Source organism: Nannospalax galili, unplaced genomic scaffold (assembly GCF_000622305.1).
Source record: "Nannospalax galili isolate Female #2095 unplaced genomic scaffold, S.galili_v1.0 scaffold120, whole genome shotgun sequence".
NCBI lineage: Eukaryota > Metazoa > Chordata > Mammalia > Rodentia > Spalacidae > Nannospalax > Nannospalax galili.
Genome location: NW_008350324.1, coordinates 5,175,603 through 5,197,080, shown reverse-complemented (window position 1 = coordinate 5,197,080; position 21,478 = coordinate 5,175,603). Strand labels below are relative to the sequence as shown.

The 21,478-nt window shown below is 44.2% G+C and overlaps 1 protein-coding gene across 7 annotated transcripts in view; it reads right to left on the bottom strand.

Annotated features, from left to right (window-relative positions):
• The window catches only part of Hectd4 (HECT domain E3 ubiquitin protein ligase 4), a 211,979-nt gene that overhangs the window by 17,550 nt on the left and 172,951 nt on the right, over positions 1 to 21,478 (bottom strand). For 5 of the 7 annotated variants that reach the window (XM_008847507.1, XM_029570590.1, XM_008847508.2 and 2 more), the window contains exons 57-66: positions 21,081 to 21,286; positions 20,649 to 20,779; positions 20,196 to 20,401; positions 17,835 to 18,014; positions 12,718 to 14,021; positions 11,646 to 11,853; positions 9,646 to 9,869; positions 9,401 to 9,552; positions 6,915 to 7,021; positions 6,124 to 6,247 (exon numbers count right to left, since the gene is read on the bottom strand). In XM_008847507.1, coding sequence (XP_008845729.1) covers positions 6,124 to 6,247; positions 6,915 to 7,021; positions 9,401 to 9,552; positions 9,646 to 9,869; positions 11,646 to 11,853; positions 12,718 to 14,021; positions 17,835 to 18,014; positions 20,196 to 20,401; positions 20,649 to 20,779; positions 21,081 to 21,286 — 2,842 coding nt within the window. Of the gene's footprint in view, positions 1 to 6,123; positions 6,248 to 6,914; positions 7,022 to 9,400; positions 9,553 to 9,645; positions 9,870 to 10,524; positions 10,608 to 11,645; positions 11,854 to 12,717; positions 14,022 to 17,834; positions 18,015 to 20,195; positions 20,402 to 20,648; positions 20,780 to 21,080; positions 21,287 to 21,478 lie in introns of those variants that run through there. The other 2 variants (XM_017801762.2, XM_029570593.1) reach the window with 2 other exon arrangements.

Genomic DNA, 21,478 nt, shown 5'->3' with positions numbered 1-21,478 from the left:
ATAATTTCCTCTGGTCTGTGGCCTTTGCTGCCACTGTTGCCTCCTCCTCATCTTCCGTCTTTTAGGGATGGTGGTGGAGCATAATAATTGTTAAAATACTCTGAATTTTTTCATATAGAAATGATAGCTTAGTCAATAAACTTAAAAGATATATATATATTATTTATTTATTTATTATTATTATTATTTTTTTTTAATGTGTATGAGTGTATTGCCTGCCTGTAGGTAAGTGCACTCATGTTGTGCAATGCCCATGGAGGACAGAAGAGGCTGTCAGATCCCTGGAACTAGAGTTACCGACAGCTGTCAGCTGCCATGTGGGTGCTGGGATTCAAACCCAAGTCTTCTCCAAGAACAACCAGTGTTCTTCACTACTGAGCCCTCTCTCCAGCCCCAGATGACTAAGAAATATCTTAAAGAACATTCAACATCCTTAGTAAATAGGGAAATGCAAATTTAAACCACTTTAAGATTTCATCTTAACCAGCAGACTGGCTAAGATCAAGAGAACAAATGATACCAAATGTTGGAGAGGATGTGGGGAAAGGGGAACACTCATCCACTGCTGGTGGGGCTGCAAACTTGTCCAACCCCTATGGAAAGCAGTATGAAGAACTCTTAAAAAAAACTACAAATGAACCTACCATTTGACCCAGTTATACCACTCCTTGGCATATACCCAAAGAACTCATCCTATTGCAGAGACTCTTATACATCCATGTTTGTTGCTGCTCTTTTCATGATAGCTAAGAGATGGAAGCAACCTAAGTGTCCTTCAACTGATGAGATGAGTGGATATTGAAAATGTGGTTCATTTATATGATGGAGTTTTACTCAGCAGTAAAGAAAGATGAAATCATGAAATTTGCAGGTAAATGGATGGAACTAGAAACTGTATACTAAGTGAAGTAACACAGACTCAGAAAAAAATTGATGCATGTTTTCCCTTATATGTGGATCCTAGCACCAAATGCTTATAAGTGAGTAAGTATTCAGATATAACTACGGAAACCAGGATAATGAAAAGGAACCAGGGAAGTAAAGGAAAAGAAAGAATCTGAAAGAGAAGAACAGTAGAAAATAGGTGTTAACAAGGGAGATATGGATAAAAATGGAGTTATTTTAAGGGAAGCATAAAAATGGGGTTATTTAAATGGGAGTGGGGAGGGAGAGTTATGCAAGGAATCTTGGGGATAAAGCGATAGAAGGAGCTCAAGAGAGGTGGGACCATAGGACAAGGGTATTATTAAGGGAGAAATGGGAAAAATGGGGGCCATTTAAATGAGAAACCATGATGGAAGGGTTAGACAGTGAGAGAGATAAATAATGCCTAGCTAGTTTTAGAAAACCAGAGGGAACCTTATTAGGCCAACAGCCTACTGACAAATTATACACACAACCAGATCAAAGGATGTAATATATGTCTAGGCAAGGTTTATCTGAGAGCGTTTGGTCTTTGCCCAAGCTCTATCTACATGGCACACAGTAATTAAAAGTACCAGACTGGTGGAAGTAACTTTCTTGGATGTTTAACAGCCAAACTTTGAGGCCTATGCTAATTTGGTCAGGGGAACATAAAGGACAATTTTTGCTCCTTGCCCTCCTAGGTTGACTAAGTTCCACAGGGCTATGAGGATCTCTCAAAATGTCTTGTGACTGTGGTGAGTCACCTGTCCTCTTGAGTAAGGAGGTCATGGAGATCCCACCAGATGGACCTGAACCAGTGTCCAGTCTACAAAGAGGAGGGTCAACACAGAGGAAACATTTCCTCCATGAAGTGAAGCCAGACATGGTTGAGCAGGACCTTTGACTTATCTTCACATAGATGGAACTGGTAAAAGAAAGGAGCCAGGAACTCTTCCCAAGCCCATGTGACCCCTGAGGAACAGATCCTCAAATGACCTTAAGTATTAAAATAAATTGGTTTATCTGGGCCAACTGTAGGGTCTTAAAACACCCAAAAGGAAAGTATAATCAAAGATTAATGGGTACAATATAATTTTTTAAGAGTCCATATTCAGGAGATACCTTCCATTGAGTTATTGGCCAAGGTGGCACAAAAGAATCCCAGACAGTAACCCAGCATAGAACTAGGAAAATGAACAGCAGACCCCAATCTTATCTAAAAGAATATTGACAACTGGTTGCTGCTAGATGAGGAACACCTGATGTTCCTAAAACAAGGCTTTCTAGATAGGCTGACTAGATTCAGCAGATGGACAAGCACTGGAGAATGGCTGGGGTGTCGAGGACATAGTGGACAGTATCAGAGATGACAGAGTATATGGGCTCAATATGTGGGACGGGAGAGGCTATGGGAGGGTGCCATTTGGGAAGTGAGTATATAGATGAATAAGATGTTCCGTATGAGATACACACACACACACAAAAAATCAACAAATTTAAAAAAGACATGTTTGAAGAGGAAGCATAAAAATTTACTTCATGTTAAATAGTAGAGGTGACAAACATTACCAGTGAAATCTACCTGATGACTTTATATCCATACTCAGGTACTAAGGAGCCAAGTATAATCGACCATGATTAGTAATAATCAGATACATAGAGATTAAAGACACATGTGCAAACATCTAAGTGTTAGTAGCATTAAAAATGTAGGAAACAGCATATTTAAAGAAATTTATTATTTTTATTTTATGTGTATGAGTGTATTGCTTGCATGTATGTGAGTGCATTTGTGTCATGCAATGCCACGGAGGTCAGAAGAAAGCTTTGGATTCCCCTAGAGCTGGAGTTAAGGATGGTTCATAGCTGCCATGTGGGTGCTGGGAATCAAACCCAGGTCCTCTGCAAGAGCAGTTAGTGCTCTTAGCCGCTGAGCCATCTCTCCAGGCCCAGAAACAGCATATTTTAAAATGAAGTGGAGATCTTCTTTAAAGGGTAAAAACTCATTCAATTTTATGTCTTACAGGGTTTATACTGAGTTCAACATTGTATAACTGTATTAATTCAACTGAGTTCAACATTGTATAACTGTATTAAGTCAACAATGAACCTAAAAATTTTATAGCCACTTTTGAAAGAGCTATGTCTTTGCTCTAGAAACTGTTATTGAACATATTAAAGCTGTAATGATATGCTTCTAAAAAATTTAAAAAATAATAAAACATGTAGGAAACAGCATATTTTAGAATGAAATGGAGATCCTTTTTAAAGGTTAAAACCTAATTAAATATTATGTTTTATAGGGTTTATGCTGAGTTAAATGTTGTATAACTACCACTCTTGAAAGAGGTGTATTCTTGCTCTGGAGAGTGTTACTGAATATGTTAAAGCTGTAATGAAATGCTTCTTCTAATGTGGTTATTAAATTTAAAAATATATATATTTTATTTATTTTTATTTAATGTGTATGGGTATACTGCTTGCATGTAGGTAGGTGCACCTGTGTCATGCAATGCCTGAGGAGGTCAGAAGAGGGCACCAGATCCCCTGGAACTGGAGTTACAGATGGTTGTTAGCCACCATGTGGGTGCTGGGACTCGAACCTGGGTCCTCTGCAAGAGCAGTCAGTGCTCTTAACCACTGAACCATTTCTCCAGCCCTATTTTCTCATAAAATGAGCTCAGAAAAGCATTGGTACCTGCACTGCCAGAAGAATTCAACAAGAGGATACCTGTGAAGCACATGGCAGAGTGCCCAGGTCACCCATGTGCACAAACCAACTACTGCTGCTACCAATATGGCCCCCTTGACTCAACAACCCCATTCTAGCATTTATCTGCAGAGTTGTTGGGAAAGATAGGCCAAGCTGTGCTTGTAAAGGCTTTGCTGCAAGGTTGTATTATTACAGTAACATTTAGGTGCAACCCAAATGTCTGTCACTAGGATGGATTTGCTGACTAATTCACACTATATCTAGCAATGGAACTCTGGAAAGGCATGAAAATAATTGCATGGCACCTCTTCATAACATTAATGATGTGGAAAAATGAAAAAAATATGACTGCAGGCAATGTTTCATCTGATCCTTCTTCAATAGGGCTAAAAACATCTCCCTCTAAAAAATGGTGGGAGCCAAGCACAGTAGTGCATGCCTTTAATCCCCAAACTTGGGAGGTAGAGGCCAGCCTGGTCTACAGAGTAAGTTGCAGGCCATCGGGGGCTACAGGGAAACCTTGTCTCAAAACAAACAAACAAGCAAAAAACCCCAAAAAATGAATAGTTGGGCATGGTGGCACATGCCTTTAATCTCAGCACTTGGGAGGTAGAGGGGCAAGTGGAGTTTTGTGAGACTGAGGCCTGGACTACATAGTGAATTCCAGGTCAGCTGTGGCCACAGGAAGACCTTGTCTCAAAAAGGTCAAAATCATAATAATAAAATAATACTGGGAGAGATGTTTCCTGAGCATTACATGGCTGCTACTTCTAGCCACAAAAAACATAGGCTATCTCCTGTTCATGTCTCTATCCAACTAATTAGGCTTTGTAGTCAGCTTGGTACATCCCTCTTCCATAAAGACAAAGCTACAAGAAAGGACTGCCTAGCAGCAAGCGGCAGGTGTGCAATATGTCTCTAAGTTCTGGAATCTATGGCTCCTCCAAGGTGTCTTATCCCATGCTGGCCACATTGCCAGGGGAGGGGTTAGCTCAGGGGCACAGAAGGGTACAGTATCATTCTCGCCATACCATAGGCTACCTCAGTGCTATCAAATGGGCCTCAGAGATTCAAGCCCCCTCTCACTGGAGACTTCTTGCACAGGCCCCTCTTGGCAGGTTGACCTGGAAGCAGAAGTCAGTGGTGAGGAGGGAAGAGTCCTCCAGGGAATGAATGAGACTTTCTACTATACACACGAGGAACATTCACTTCAGAATCCACTGATGGTCCCATTTGTCCCTCCCACTTAGACTGCAGTTCCTAGTCCAAAACAGACAATGTAACTTTCAACAAGACCCCCTAAGACCATTCCTCTTATTAATGTCTACAACAGTAAGTAGTTTTTCAAATCAGGGGAGGGTGCAAACCCAATCCCCCAGGATTACAATGATGGGGTTGTGTTTCCTGTATTTGGGGTCAGCACATGCAGAGTGCAATGGTGGGGAAACCACCTCCATAATCACGGTACCTTCCCTGCCAAGTACTGATTCCTAAGCAAGTCTGTACCAGGCAGCCCCTCCTTTTGTGGGCCAGCATTTCTGGCTGTGGACAAGACTGAGGGAAACTGAGCATTCAGTGAGATTCAGTGGTGACTTCCTTAGTTCTGCAAATATGTTGTTTGCTTGGGATTCAAGTGTGGATAGGAAGAGGTCCTGTAAATTGGTGGGCAGAGCCTTACTGGGTCCTGCCTGGGAAGGAGAGCAATAGACACTCAAAGTTTGAAGAAAACTTTGGAAGTGATCTTGTTACAGACTAAACTGTGTGCTCCCCAAATGCACAGATTGAAGCACCCCCTCCAGTAGCATTATATTTGGGTAGATAATTAAGATAATTATAGGAGTAATTAAACCTAAATGAAATCATAGAGGTGCCCCCCAATCCAACAGGTCTGATGACCTTATAAGAAAAAAAAGGGTTATGTCACAGGCCCACCTAGAGAGAAAAGGCTGAGTGAGACATGGGAAAGGGCTACCACATGCAGACCAAGGGAAGGTTTCAGGTGAAACTAGCCTTAACCTTAAGCTTCTAGCCTCCAGAATCGTGGGAAAATAGATTTCTGCTGTTTAAGCCACCATACCTAATAGTATTCTGTTATTGCAGTCTGAGCTGAAAGTCAAGATTTGGAGGAAGAGAACAGGGCTTGTTTTTAAATGGGTTAGAAAAATAACTTGCAGCCAGGCTTGGTGGCACAGGCCTTTAATCCCAGCACTTGCGAGGCAGAGGCAGGCAGATCTCTGTGAGTTTGAAGTCAGCCTGGTCTACATAGTGAGTTCTAGGCCAGCTGGGACTACAGGGAGACCCTGTCTCAAAAAGACAAAAAAAAAAACAAAAACAAAAACAAAAAAAAACAAAACCTAAAAAAACCCCCAACAACAACAAAAAAGAAAAATAACTTGCACAGTTATATAAAATATAACTTAGGAAATAGCAATATATCTAGTTTCTAGTTTCTGAAAACAATTTCTATATAGGGTATGAACTAGGAGAAAGGGCAATCCTCTTACCTCTCAAAATGAAGATCATAACCACAGGATAGGATTGCCCTCCAGACACTGCGGATGTCTTGTTTGGCTCTGTCAATAACGAATTTGTGAAATCCTTCTAAGGTCAAGTACTTTTCTTCAGGGACTGATGGAAGAATATACACAGTCAGGGGTTTGGGAAGCCTGTACCCAGTGTGGCCTTCCAACATTACATTATGTCCTCTTGTTTACAAACTGATCTGCCTAGTTTCCCTTCCTGTGTACCCAAGGGTGTTATTTTATCATCTCCATGTCCTGCCTACAGTGTGATATGACCTCCACACACCCAGTCTCCCACCTACAAGCTTTGCCATTGTTTTCCATCTCTCTCCTTTTTCATAGTTTTAGAAGCACATGACTGACAAAGCAATTCTTACAATAATGAGAACTACTTTCTCTGACTCTGCTTACGTTTTTAGAAAGCTGATGTTCTACAGGCCCTGAATGGGTCATTGGCTTAGGCAAATATCTTCTAGAAGTCTCAAACATATCTCCAAATCTTTCCTTTTCAGTCAAAATCATCCATTCTTCACCTTATTTTTATCACCTTAAGTTGATGGTCACCAAAGATGGCAGCCAGGAATATTTCCTAGCATCTATGGAAACACTATCCTGCTCAAACTAAGACTCAAAGTCTTGTCAGGAGCAGAGAGAGTTGGGCCATCCCAATGGAGGCCATCCAGGCAGGTCATGGCCAAGAGGCTCATCCTGGAGTAGGCTGCCTGTCTCCAGGATAGAAGCAGGCTCTCACCATCCTCACACTGCTCATTTACCTTCTTGCTTTTTGGTGGGTGACTTTTCTGGGTCCTTTTCATCTGGTTTGCTCTTTTCAGGTGATTTGGGTTTCACAGTTGGTTTCTTCTCACTTAAGGCAGTCCTGCTGCAAATCAAAGCATTCTAATTAGGATTCTGCTTGTTCATACCTCTTCCCAATATTTAATGCAGGACCTTATACACACGCTCCTCATACACCCCAACTATGGCTCATGGTTCACCCAGGACTGAGTATAAGACTTTATCCTGAGCAAGAAAAGTTTACTGAGCAAATTACTAATCAATGCTTTAAGATGTTAAGAAAAAAAGTTTTTTGCTAACTCTTTTCAAACATTCTTTCTATATGCTTCAGAGTGGCATGGCCCAATAAAATAGCCAGTAGCCAGATTAGCTCCTTAAAGTTAAATTAATCAAAACCGAGTAAAATCATAAGTTCAAGTCTCAGCTGCACTCGCCACATTATAAGTGATCCAGAGAGATGTTGCAGGGTAGTGGTACAAAGCAACACATGAACAGCAGAGTGTCAACACCGTAGCAAGTTCTGCTGACAGTGTGATGTCTAGATAATGAGTCAAAGAAGGGTGCGGTGTTGCTCTGGTCACTTACACAATTCCTCTAGAGACACTTTTAGGGCAAGTGATATAAGAACTGAGAGGCTGTGAATCATAGACGTAAAGCTGATGTGATAGCGCATGCATACAATTCCTGAGCTGACACAGGAGGGTCACTAGTTTGAGGCCAGCCTGGGTACCCATTGAGACGCTGTCTTTGTTTTTGAGACAGGGTCTCATGTAGTCTAGATTGCTCTGAAACTCACTATGCAGCTAAAGTTGGCTTTGTATTCTTGCCTATCTCCACTGCCCAAGTATGTACAATCACACCTGGCCTTGAGACAATGTCTTAAGAAAATTACACTAAACCTATGTGAAGAATATTATGTAGCTACCAATAAAAAGAATGGAGAGTTTCTTTGTATAGTGATCTAGAATGAACTCCAACATTAGTGTTAAACAGGAAGAGGATGCAGACACTGTATAGCACCCACATCTGCAGATGGACAGATTGACTTGTGTAGCTACAAATAGTTCTGGAAGGCTTCCCAAGGAACACAGCAATCTCAGGGAGGGAAACTTTGAGGTAAGGGTGCTTTTATGTTTTTTTTTTTAAATTATTTTTATGTGTATGCATGTATTGCCTACATGTAGTAAGTGCACCCATGTCATGCAATGCCCACAGAGGTCAGAAGAGGCTGTCAGATCCCCTGGGACTGGAGTTACTGACAGCTGTTAGCTGCCATGTGGGTGCTGGGATTTGAACCCGGGTCTTCTGCAAGAACAACCAGTGTTCTTAACTGCTGAACCATCTCTCCAGCTCCAAGTGCTTTTATGTTTTTGTAGTGCTGGCAATGGAACCGAGGGCTTTGTGTATGCTAGGCAAGTGCTCTACCACTGAGCTATATCCATAGCCCTTGTTATAGCTTCTTCTTTCTTTCTTTCTTTCTTTCTTTCTTTCTTTCTTCTTTCTTTCTTTTTCTTTCTCTTTCTTTCTTTCTTTCTTTCTTTCTTTCTTTCTTTCTTTCTTTCTTTCTTTCTTTCTTTCTTTTTTTTTTTTTTTCATCTTTTTGAAGCAGGGTCTCCCTGTAGCCCCAGCTGTCCTGGAACTCACAAGACCAGGCTGGCCTTGAACTCAAAGAGATCTGCCTGCCTCAGCCTCCCAAATGCTGGGACTACAGGCGTGAGCCACCATGCCCAGCTTTTTATTATTTTGAGGCAGGTTCTCATTAAGTTACCCAGACAACTTAGGCCTTGAGTGTGTGATCTTCCCGCCTCAGCATCTCAAGTAGCTGCAAGTGCTTTTGAATTTTATACCCCTGAATAATACATGTGCATAAATAAAAAGGTTATACTGTTAAATGTTCAAAGTATCCCAACCTGGGATGATTTAATATTTTTTTGCAGTGATAACTGTGGAACCCAGGGTCTCCCACATGCTAAGTATACACTCTACCATTGAGATATCCGTAGCCTAAGTTAATTTTTCCCTGATTTCTTTCTTTTTTTTTTTTTTTTTTTTTAGAAAGGGTCTCCTTTTAGCCCCAGCTGTCCTGGAACTATGTAGACCAGGCTGGCCTCAAACTCACAAAGATCTGCCTGCCTCTGCCTCCCCGAGTGCTGGGATTAAAGGCGTGTGCCACCATGCCCGGCTTGATTTCTTTAAATGTACACATTTGTGATGTTTTCTTAATGCACACTGGTCTGTTTCCCAGCCCACATGGCCCAGGCTTTACTACACTTGCAGGTGAAGTGAAATGTTAACTTGCAGTGGACGAGGCAGAGGACTGAAGGGACCTTGGCAGGAGAGCAGAAGACAGCCAGCATGTCTGGCTGCCCCAGGAGTGCCGCAGTCTTTCAGGCACCTGCTGGGAGGCCACCCCGAATCCGCCCGCCAGCTGGCCCCATCTTCCCGAGCTCCTTGGGGCGTGCACCTGACGCTGTTGAGCACGGCTTTGTCCTTGGCAGGTGGCTTAGTGATGGGCCGTTTGGTGCTCACCACCTTGACAGGATGCTGCTCCTTCCCAGCTTTGTTGTACTTGCTCTTGTCAAACTTAGGCTTTGGCACGCCATATTTCCTCAGGATCTGCAGAGCACAAAGGTGGGGACTAGGATTCTTAGGCCAACCTGAAAGGGCACCTGAGGCCCAGCACAGGCATGGTGGGAACAGTGTGGCTACCTGCGTGAGCTGGTCCTCCAGCACTTTCTTTGGAGGCCGGACGTTGGTGAAGAAGAGGTGTAGGAGGTTGCCTGGGGTCTGGGAGTTTATCTGTTCTTTGCTAAGATAGATGTCAGAGACCCTGATGGGCTTCGCTGGTGTCAGGCTCAGCGTCTGCTCTGAATGGGCACAGCTCTTAAATATTTCTGTCAGGACCTCTCTGGCCCCAGGCACCAGTTTCTCACCTGTTACAGAATAGGGGAAGGCCAAACAAATCTGCTATGAACATACTGTACCAGGACACACCCCACAAACATCTTATTTTTTATTTAAAAAAATTTATTCATATGTATGTATGATGTGTGTCTGTGTGAGCATCTGCCATATGAGTGTGGGTACCTGTGGTGGTCAGAAGAGGGCATCAGATCCTTTGGAACTGGAGTTACAGGAGGTTGGGAGCCTCCTGATGTGGGTGTTAGAAACTCAGGTCCTCTGGAAAAGTAGTATGTACTATTTAACCGCTGAGCCATCTTTCCAGGCCCATCTTGTTTGTTGTCTAGCAACTGTTTTTTTTTTTTTGGAGACAAGGTCTCATGTAGCTGAAGCTGGCCTTGAATTTCTCATTTTGTGCCTGGATAGCAGGGGGATGTGCACCACAGCATGTGTGTTGTGGTAAAAAGAAAACTTTGTAGAGTCAGTTCTTTCCTTTCATCTTTAAGTTCAGAGGGACTGAACTTAAGTTGTCAGGGTTTCACAGCAAGTGCCTTTATCTGCTGAGCCGTCTTGCTGTTCCCAACCACCCATTTTTGTAGGTGGATGATGGACATTAACTATAAGTGGTCAGCTGAGTACCGAAGTCTGGGTCTTCTTCCTTGGGCACTCACCTTAGTTAAAACCCTAGCCTTCTTGAGGTGAGGTGTAGCTTCTGACCATATCCTCTGGCCAGGCTGCTATCCTCTGCATCTGTCCTCTCTACTGGCTGCCTGGAAATGAGAGGCCTCAGTGTTCACTCTGACTCTCAAGTGTACAAGACATAAACTCCCCCTGGGAATCAGTTGTTGCACTCTTGGGCCTAGTTATTAATAGCAGTTTGGCATATCTTAATTCAAACAGTATTAATGTACAAGACAATCCCAAAGGAACAAAAGAACACACTGGCGGCAAGTACTTGTGGTGCAATACAGCCCAGAGTAAATGTGTCATTGCACTGTTAGAGAACCTGTCAAAACTGGAAGGATGCAAGAAAAAAAAAGGTTTCTAAGACTGAGTGTGGTGGTACATACCTATATTTTCACCACTTTCAAGACTAAGGCAGAAGGATCCAAAATTCCAGAACAACATTGTGCATTTGAAGCCAGCCTGGGCTACATGAAACCCGAGAAGTATCGGGTGGGGGGATGGACTGCATGAAGAACATACATGGCAAAAACAAAGTCAAGAATCCAAATTACATAAACCCTGAGCACCATACAGGGAAGGGTTGACATAATAGAATCAGGAGCTAAAAGTACATTCAGATTCAAAGTGGGGAAAGACAAGGAAGGCAGTAATTATGGCAAAACCCATCAGGCTTCCTGTTAATAGATATTATGCTGTTCATCTGCTAAGCAGGCAGGTGAGGTGGGAGGCAAAACATACTCTCGAAGGGAAGAGCGCTAGGCCTTGAGCAAACAAAAAACATGGCCCAACTGGGTGTGGTGGCTTATACCTAAACACCCAAGTCAAGGTCAGTGTTGGCTACATTGGGAATTCAAGGCCAACCTGGGCTACATGAGACTCTGTCTGAAAAAAAAACAATACTGGGCTAGCAAGATAGTTAATTGGGTAAAGCTCCCTGCCTGAAGCTTGGATACCTGAGTTCCATTCCATGGACCCAAATGATTGAGGAGAGAACTGACTCCTGTAAGTTGTCCTCTGACCTCCACATATGAGATGTGATCAAATGTGCATATACACACAAATAAATAAATGTAATAATAAAACAAAACCCACAATAAGCAAACAAGTACCCCATAGCCCACCTTTAATTGACTTGTCATTGAAGTAATCTTCTAGTCCTGGGCTCCCTTGAGTGTCAAACAGACTCTGATTCACCACAGATACTGTCAGAATCTCCTCTGTTGACATTTCCATCAATTCATCTTCACCATCCAGACTTGACAAACCAATCAAATCATTATTGTTAAATAAACTGGCTCGAATTTTCTCGATTTTGGCTCGGGACCTTATCTGTATGAACAAAGAGAAGGATAAGGATTTGGATGCGATGACCACCCTGCCCTGGAAGGAGTGGGCACTGCTGACCTGGCTTGTTGAGATGCTCTTTCCCAATGCCTACAGTGACTAAAGGAACAACTCCCTTAGTGACCTCTGTAACTTAAAACATGGCTAGGCCTGTGCTCTACTCTGATGTGCAGGGAGTTAAAGCTCATGTGTGGTTTAGCAGTCCCCAGGAAGGTGGCCAGGCTGGGAGAGAGCAATTTGATACAAGTTTTTGCCCTGGGGCTTTATGTAGCCAAAGGAGAGGGCACTTATTCTTACTGTGGCGCTGAGGAATGAGCCCAGGGATTTGTACATGCTAAGCATGTACTCTCTCCTGAGCTGCACCTCAGTCCTGGATTTTACTTTTGAGTTTAATTCCTGCTAGCAAAGGTGCAGGAAGTCATTAGATGCAGGGTTTCTAAACAAGGTGAACCAATCAACATGTGGTAACTGAAGTGGTGATCACTGGGTCACATACGCATCATCTGCACTCAGCATGCTCAGTGCACAGTGTTAATACTTCTCATGCTGTTCAGCACAAATCCCTCTTCTCAACACAGTGCCTCTTAAAACACACAGCCAGGATCCTAAGCTGGAGTGCACCTGCTAGAGAGCCCCACTCAGAGCAATGAGCTGCCTCTGCCTTTGGATGTTCCTTCTAGAGATGTGGCACCAAGAAAGACTGCTAATTCCAGGAGCTGCTTGGGAGCCTCCCAGCCCCCCATGTTGCCTATTGGCTAACCCCTGGGAAGTAACAGGTGTTTATAGAAGCTTGCGGGAGCCTTCTGGCCAGGTCAGAACTGGGTGACTGCCAAGGCTGAGAGCTATTACCTCCACCACTGCAAAGCCTTTAATGGGGCGCGCTGTGAGGGCCTGGGTGTCCAGGGATGTGACCGTGTACATGGAGCCCACGTCTGAAACTGATGCTGTCTCTGCATTGTCTAGGGGTTCCCCCAGGCTGCCCAGGCTGCCCAGGCTACCGGTGCTGCACAGGGAAATGTCCAGGCTCTCTTGGCTGGACACCACGTGGGGTTCCAGCAGGACAGGAGGGACAGCTAGCTCCAGGCCCGAGGGCAGGACATCCACTGAGAGGTCACTAAGGGTCTGTGAAATGCCCTGGGAACTGCAGATTGAAGCCTGGCTGGTGGAGGCTGAGGCACTGACGCTCGCAGCAGGGGCCAGGCTGCTAGATGTGCTTCCCTCCAAGCTGTCTGCGCTGGGAAAGCCAGGCGACTTCAGTTCAGCCTTGCCATCGCTGCCCTCGGCCTTGTCTTTTGGCTTCTTGGGGTCTTCCTCCTGAAGTGGGATGTAGATCTCATCTTTGAAGACCCCACCATGGGCATTGCAGGCCTTGCGGATAGCGCCTCTGACAACAACCTCATCCAGGTGAGTGGGAATGCCAGAGATCACAAGCAGGCGGCTATGGGCAGTGGGGCCCACTAGGGCCTGGCAGGCATCGGCAATGGCATCACTTGTTACACTTAAGCCCTGTGGGTCCTTTCTGGTAAGGTGCCGGAGAATGATGAGCAGGGTGAGGGCACGGTGGAACCACAGCATGTCCTCAGGTTTGCTGCCCCCAATGCTGAGCACTGTGGAGTCTGAGTCTACAGCACGGGAGGACTGGCGCTTGCTGGAGGAGGAGGCCTTCTCTCGTTTCATCTTGACTTTCTTCCTCTTAGACAAAAGGCTGGGGCTTTGTGGTGTTTGTCCTGGGGAGGATGAGGAGGATGAGGATGAGTCACTGAGGTTTGGGGTGGTCGCTGAGGCCACGCCACTGGCTGTGACACTCATATTAGTAGGCAGGGTCACTTCAGCCACTGCTAGGCACCCTTCCATGAGAGCATGGAAGTAGGTGGAGAACCTCCCCTGGTCACCCACAGCTGCTGTCCCAGAGCCTCCACAGGTACTGCCTGAGACCCAGCCCTGGGTCTCTTCATCATACAGCTTGTGCAGCTCTGACTGCAAGGCCATCAGCATGGCCAGGCAGGGGTTGAGCTGGAGGGCAATGGAAGAAGACAGGCCAGCTGGGTGCTTCCGCTGTTCCAAAGTATGCACTGTTCGCAGGAGCTCAGCTAAGAGATGGAAGACCAGCTCCTTCACACAGGCTGCCATGTCTGTGGTCCACAGAAAGTTTCCTAAGGCAGACAGAAAACAGAGCAGTGTTCATCACTTCCCAGGCACAACTCTAATTACTGTGATGAATGTGGTCTCTTGACAACCCTTTGAGTAGGAATGCACTCCAGTTTAGAGATGAAGAAAGGCAGGCCAGCCACATCCTTCACTCTGTGCCTCTGTCAACATGCCACCTGCTTCTGGAGCACAAGCTAAACATCACTGTTGTGCCTAAGGGCTCTACAGACCATTGGTGAGAAGTCACTAAACACTTCCTAAGGTATGGGATGCCTGTGACTAGGGATGAATAACTTCTAAAACACAGTGAAAAAAAGGATTCCTTTTAAAATTGCTCTTTTTTTAAAATTTTTATTTTATGTGTATTCGTGTATTGCCTACATGTACGTAAGTGCACCCATGTCATGCAATGCCCACAAAGATCAGAAAAGGCCATCGGATCCCCTGGAACTGGAGTTATAGACAGTTGTTAGCTGCCATGTAGGTGCTGGGATTTGAACCCGGGTCTTCTGCAAGAACAACCAGTGTTCTTAACTGCTGAGCCATCTCTCCAGCTCCTAAAATTGCTCTTTTATTTCTAATTTACTCAGTAAGAAAGCCATACTCTGGGCTGGGGTGCAGCTTGGTGGCAATGTGCTTGCCGAGCATAAGCAAGGCCCCATGTTCCACTTCTGCTACTGTTAAAAGTAGGAAAGAAAGGAAAGAATAAGGAAGGACAGAAAGAAGGGAGGTAAGGAGGGAAGAGGGAAGGGATAGAGGGACTGAAGGTGGGGGGAAGGAAGGGAAGAAAAAAGGAAAGAAAGGACTTATTTTCGGCTGATATATTAATTCTTTTAAAAATATTTTATTTATTATTTTTATTTTGTGTGTATATTGTCTGCATATAGGTAAGTGCACCCATGTCATACAATGCCCAAGGAGGACAGAAGAGGCTGTTGGATCCCCTGAAACTGGAGTTACGGACAGTTGTTAGCTGTCATGTGGGTGCTGGGATTTGAACCTGGGTCTTCAGCAAGATCAGCCAGTGTTCTTAATTGCTGAGCCATCTCTCCAGCCCCTTAATTCTTTTTTTTAAAGATTAAAACAAAATTTATTATTTTTTTAAAGATTTGTCTTTGTGCGTGCATGTGTGACATATGTATAGATACCTAAGGAGGCCAGAAGAAGGTATCAGATAATAAAGACTTTATTTTTTTATCTTTTTTGAGACAGGGTCTCCCTGTAGCCCCAGCTGGCCTGGAACTCACTATGTAGACCAGGCTGACCTTGAACTCACAGAGATGTGCCTGCCTTTGCCTCCCAAGTGCTGGGATTAAAGGTGTGCACCACCACGCCTGGCCTAAAGACTTATTTTTATTTATGTGTTTGTGTCTATGTGAATATAGGTTATGTGTGGGAGTATACAGAGGCCAAAAGAGAATGTCAGATCCCCTAGAACTGGAGTTACAGAAGGTTGTGAATTGTCTAACATGGGTTTTGGGAACTGAATCCCAGTCCTCTGCAAGAGCAGTGAGTGCTCTTAATTGCTCAATCTTCTCTCCAGCCTCTGATATATTTGTTTTTAACAGAGTAGGTCATAAATTTACAGCCTTTGATAGGCAAAAATATTTAGCTAAAAATTTGCAATAGTGTTTGTTTTCCGTGTTTGCATTCTTACATTCTGCAGTTATGGCAAGGCATACTAATTTCCATTTACAGTAGTGATATAAAAATTTCTTGTAGCTGGGCTTGGTGGCACATGCCTGTAGTCCTGGCACTTGGGAGGTAGAGGCAGGCAGATCTCTGTGAGTTCAAGGCCAGCCTGGTCTACATAGTGAGTTCCAGGACAGCTGGGGCCATAGGGAGACCCTGCTTCAAAAAGAGCAAAAAAAAAAAAAAAAATTTTTAAAAATTAAATTTAAAAAAAAAAAAAAAAAAAAAAAAAAAAAGAATTCTTGAAAATTAAGTTTAGAAAAGCAGAAAAGAGAGGATGGGGAGATGACTCAGTTGATAAAGTGCTTGCTACACAAGTATGAGGACCTGAGGACCTCACCTCACCCATGTAAAAGCTGAGAACAGTGTAACCCCAGCACTGGGGTCACAGAGATAGGTGCATCCCTGGAGCTCATCGGAGAGATTGTCTCAAAAAAAAAAGGTAGACATAGGTGCATCCCTGGAGCTCATGGGAGAGATTGTCTCAAAAAAAAAGGTAGACAGCAATCGAAGAAGATGTGCAACATTGACCTTTGGTCTCTACATGCACAGGTAAATATACACCTGAATATACACAAGAACACATACACAAACATGCAGAGAGAGAGAGACAGAGAGACAGAGACAGAGAGAGACAGAGAGAAGAAAGAAAGGAGCCAAGTGTAGTTGTGCACACAATAATTCCAGCATTCAAGGGGTGTAGGTAGTAGATCAGGAGTTTAAGGTCATCCTTGGCTACACAGCAAGTTCAAGAGCCTAGCCTGGGCTCCAAGAAACTATCAAAAAACCAACTAACCAACCAACCATGAAACCACCAAAGAAAACAAAACAAAAAACCCCCAAACCAGGAAGAAATCAACTAGCATAAAAGTATTAAAGTCACTAGGTACAATTCATGGGTCCAGCAGTGATCCCATGAAGGGAGCATGACAGTGACTGTCCTTCAGAAACAAGTATATCAAAAAAGATGTCCCAGGCTGGGGATGTAGCTCAGTTTGTAGAGCACCTACCTAGCATGCATGATGCCCTAGGTCTGATCCCCAGCAAGCGTAAAGCAGGCATGGTAGCCCATGCTTGTAATCCTAGCACTTGGGAGTTGGAGGCAGGTGAATCAAAAGTTGAAGATCATCCCTGCCTACATAGTCAGTTCCAGGCTAACCTAGGATACATGAGATCCTATCTCATAAAGAAAAAAAAGGGACGGGAGAAGAGGACAAGAGAGGATAATGGGGTGGAGGTGGAATATACGATCAAGTACCTTATATGTGTACATGAAATTGTGAAAGAATAAAAAATTTTTAAGAAGCACAAAAGATGTCTCAATATCTCTTCATAGTAGATATATACCTGGTTTATGCAGTGTTGGGATTGACTCAGGGTTTTGTGCATGCTAAGAAAATACTTTATTAACTGAGTCACATCTCCAGTTCCCAAACCACCTATGTTTCATTTCTCTATTCATGTTGCCTGGAACTGGATAGAAATGGAGAAAGCTCATGTACATAAGCAGCTGTGAAGAATGGTGAATATCTAAGTCCCACGGTCCCATGGAGACAGCTGAGTCTGTGTGTAGCACAAGAGAGAACTTCTGCTTAGGTGAGGTACTTTCTAAGCTCAGAAGACTGAGCTTTCTGCTCTCTCAGATGAGAGGCTGTTTGAGAATTGGTTTGTTGTTTGAGACAGGGTCTCAGTATGTAGCTCTTGCTGCCCTGGAACTTGATACATAGACCAGGCTGGCCTTGATCTCAGAAATTCGCCTACCTCTGCCTCCTGAATGCTGGGATTGAAGGCATGCACCACCATGCCTAGTTTGGTGAGTGTTTTTATCACATCAACAGAAAGCAAACTAGAATACCACCTTTCATCATCAAAGTTATAACTAACAATGCATATGGCAAATATTTACATTTTAGAGTAAAGTATGACGAAGTCAATCTTCCTTTCATGTTGGATGCCACCACTCAACATAATGGTGATACCCTGAAGACTGTGGACCTAGGTACAGGCTGCACACTATTTCCAAGCCCACTTCCAGGGGCAGTGCTCTGACAGGAGGTTGCAGTTGCCTGGGCTATCTGTGACCCCTCTTCTCTCCCTGCCACTGGTTCCAAAGAATGGCACCTCACCCAGCAGTTCCACCACGTGCAGGAGGACCCCTGTAGGAATGGCATCAGGCTCATCCTCTGACTTTCCTTCACTGTCCTCTGATTTCCAGGACAGCAGCTGTTCTGCAAAGGCCATAGCCAGTGGAAACTCCAGAGGCAGAGAATGCAATACGAGCACAGCTCCTGGAGGTGGAGACACTCCTAAAAGAAGGATCCAGAAAGAACGTGTGTGATTGGCAGCACCTAACTCAAGTACATTTGAGCAAAGTACCTGCTTGGTTTGTGTGGAGCCTAAAGACTCAAGCCCAACATCTCATCTGTTCCAAGCAGGAGGAAGTATATGTCCTGAACACTCCAGACAGTCACATGCAGGTATGGGGATCAGAGACCAGTCCTAGACTGCACCTGCTGGTATGGCAATGGGACAAAGGGCAGCAACAGGAACCAAGGTGAACAAACAGCTCAATGTGTTAGATGCCAACTGGAAGGCAATATATGGTGGCTCATGCCTGTAATCCTAACATTTTGGAGACTGAGGCAAGAAGATTTTGAAAAGTCAGTCTGGCAACATAGTTAAAAAAAATTAAAAAATTCAAGGAAAGGAAAAGATACCAACTGCCTTATGACCCAGAATTGGAAAATAGGAATTAAATCCTACTCTAAAAGGTGCTTTCCTGGAACTTTCCCAGCTTGGTAAACAAACAATCCTTTTGTGTGGCTACAGTTCCATTAAGACCATTAAACCTGAACAGTGGAACAGCAGGGTGTCTGTCCCTAAGACTGGCACTGTGGCTGGGGGAAGGTGGGGGAGAGGGGAAGGAGAAAGGTGAAAGGGGTTCTTTCTTCTATTTTTGGTAGTGCCATAGACTGAACCTAGGGCTCTACTACTGACCTATACCTCCAGCCCTCTGATTATGGGTTTTAATTCTCTTAATACCTTCTGTCATTGCCATGGTCCAAGTCTGATCAAAGTTGAATCTTGTGGAACGAAAAGTCCAAAACCTCCCATTCTGTACTGTACCCCACCCCCACTGTGTAAAACTCAGGGGGCTTTGGTGAAGTGGAAGGAGGCATCCCCCTTTGCCTGCACTCTCTTGGATAGATGTCCATGTGCTGAAAGCTGTGGGTGGTAGATAAGACAGAGATCCTCTGTGCTGGATAGTTTTAGTGTCAACTTGACACACCTGGGTTGTAGGAGCCTCAATTGGGGAATTGCCTCCAAAGGACTGGCCTGTGCCATGTCTGTGGGCATCTTCTTGATTAATGAGTAATGTGGGAGGGCCTAGCCCACTGTGGGTGCTAACCCTGGGCAGGTAGGCCTATGTTGCATAAGAAAGCAAGCTGAACAGGGAACAGGGGAGCAAGCCAGTAGGCAGTGTTTCTCCATGGTCTATGCTTCAGTTCCTGCCTCCAGGTTCCTGCCCTGAGTTCCTACCTTGGCTCCCTGATGAACCTGGCAGATATAAGCCAAATAAACCCTTTCCTCCCCAAGTTGGTATTGCTCAGAATGTTTTTGTCACAGCAATGAAAAAACAAACTAGGAAATCCTCTGTTTCTGGTTTATAATGCTGGGGGTGGAATCTATGGTCTGGCAAATGCCAAGCACTTACTCCAGCACTGAGCTATACTCCCAGCAAGGTCCTGTTTTTTAATGTAAAACTTAAATAATGGTGGGTGTAGGAAAAAGATCATAGGAAAAAAAAGATTAAGAAGAAATTGTAAACTTGTTTAGTAGTGACCAGATCACTAAGGAAATTCACCTTGTTCCCTAAAGATGAAATGTTTCAAGGACTGGGCTGAGAGAAATCAAGGCCTGTCATTCTGGCTGAAAGTTCAGCTAGTGTTGACAACTGTTTCTGACAAATGCACATTAGTCTTTTCTTGTCAAATATGTTGAAGAAGCAGCATGGGACTAAAATTTCTTTCCTATCTGTTGGCCCCAGTCTTGGAAGAGAATAGGCAATGACACCTTCAGGTTTGAGAGGCAGACCCTCATCAAGATCCCCAAACCTGGAGGCTTTACTAAGGATGCTAGGAAGGTATCAGGTAGTCACTGCATCAAATTACACAATGGAGAATTTGCCAATAACAAGAACTGTAGAAATGGCAACTGGGGTTACTAAAATCTGATATGGCTACAAAGATGGTCCAATTCAGATGGTTCCCTACATGCTTAAGAAGGAGAAGAAATCCCATTCTCCCTGGCAGCCTCTTCTGGGCTTTTAATCTACTGTCCTCAAGCATGCTCCCTTGAGTCATCCTTTTCTTTACTCACAGCAATTGAGAGACAGCAAATTAAAAGATCTCTTGGAGCTTCCAAAAGAAGGCCAGCAGCACATGACTGCACACCATTCCAATTACTGTGAGCTGAGGAAGACTTACCTAGTTTGATGTGGACCTTGTCTGTAGAGAGGACCACAGAGGGGTACTGGTCAGCTGTGGGTGGAGGGGCGAGCCCAGTGTTGGCTGGGGAGGCATCTCTCGGGTAGCATGCTGCTTCTATGAGGTTTAGCTGGCCAGTTCGCTTCACTTTGTGGCCAAGCCCATACACAAGCACACGTGCCCATGGTGCCTTGTACAGAGAGGAACTAAGAGGAAGTGGAAGTTAAGATAGGCCATGCATACCAGAAGGAGAACTAGATGTAAGCATCTCCACTATCTTTTAGAAGGTCACTCCATATAAGGAAGTACAGGAAGAATTGTACTATCTTTAAAGATAGTATGCATTCTAGGACAAAGACAAATGGAGATAAGTTTCCTCTGGCAGTGTTGCCAAAATGAATCCATTTAGCTTTTCTCTCCCCATCACCATTTTCAGAAGAAAGGACAACTTACTCTTTGCAGAATCCAGACTGACTTTCTTTGCAAGACACAACAACAAAAGCCGCTCCAGGGAAATTAACATCCATATTGACTTTGGACTCGAAAATTGGGAACTCTTCAGAGGGGAACTGCTCTGGTGCTGTCTGAAGAAGAAATTTGTTAAGGAAAGCTGTAGGCTAAATACAGGGAGAGCATTCCATCTGCATTCCATCTTCTCGTCTCATGAGGTGAAAGGAATCAACCAAGGCACATGCAGTAATAGACTCCAAAGGACAAAAGGCCCTCTGGGAGGAAGAAAGCCACCACTGAGACATAGCAGAACTCCAATAAAAAAGGTAAAGGGGATGGTGACTTGTGGGATAAAGGCGAGCAATTTTTAGCAAGCTAATGAAACTTCTAATAAAATGGTAATCACAGTTGAGGGCCATGAGTTTAAAATCCCACCTGCAGGAAGGAGCAGATCTGCTTTGTCAGCTCCAGGAGGCTTTCTTCACCCTGGTGCAAGGTGCGGGTAATGGCCACATTGAGCCACTCTCTCACTGTCTGGGAGCTGCCCTGGTAAAAGAGGTCTGTGGCAGAGCAGTTCTGTGAGTGAATGCAATGCTGCAGAGACTGGGCCAGGAGAATGGAGCTGGAGCTGATGGTACCATCTGTGGGAAGGAAATGAATGTTAGGAAATGGACATTTAGAGGAACCACAGCAGCCAGTGCATGGGAGAACTTTGAAAAACAACCAAGGAATAACTTGCCAGAGACACTAGCTAGGAAATGGTGGATAGCTTGTTCTGGGTTATAGAACATCAATCAGATTATCAGGGCAGTGTTGGGTACTCAGGAGCTTGG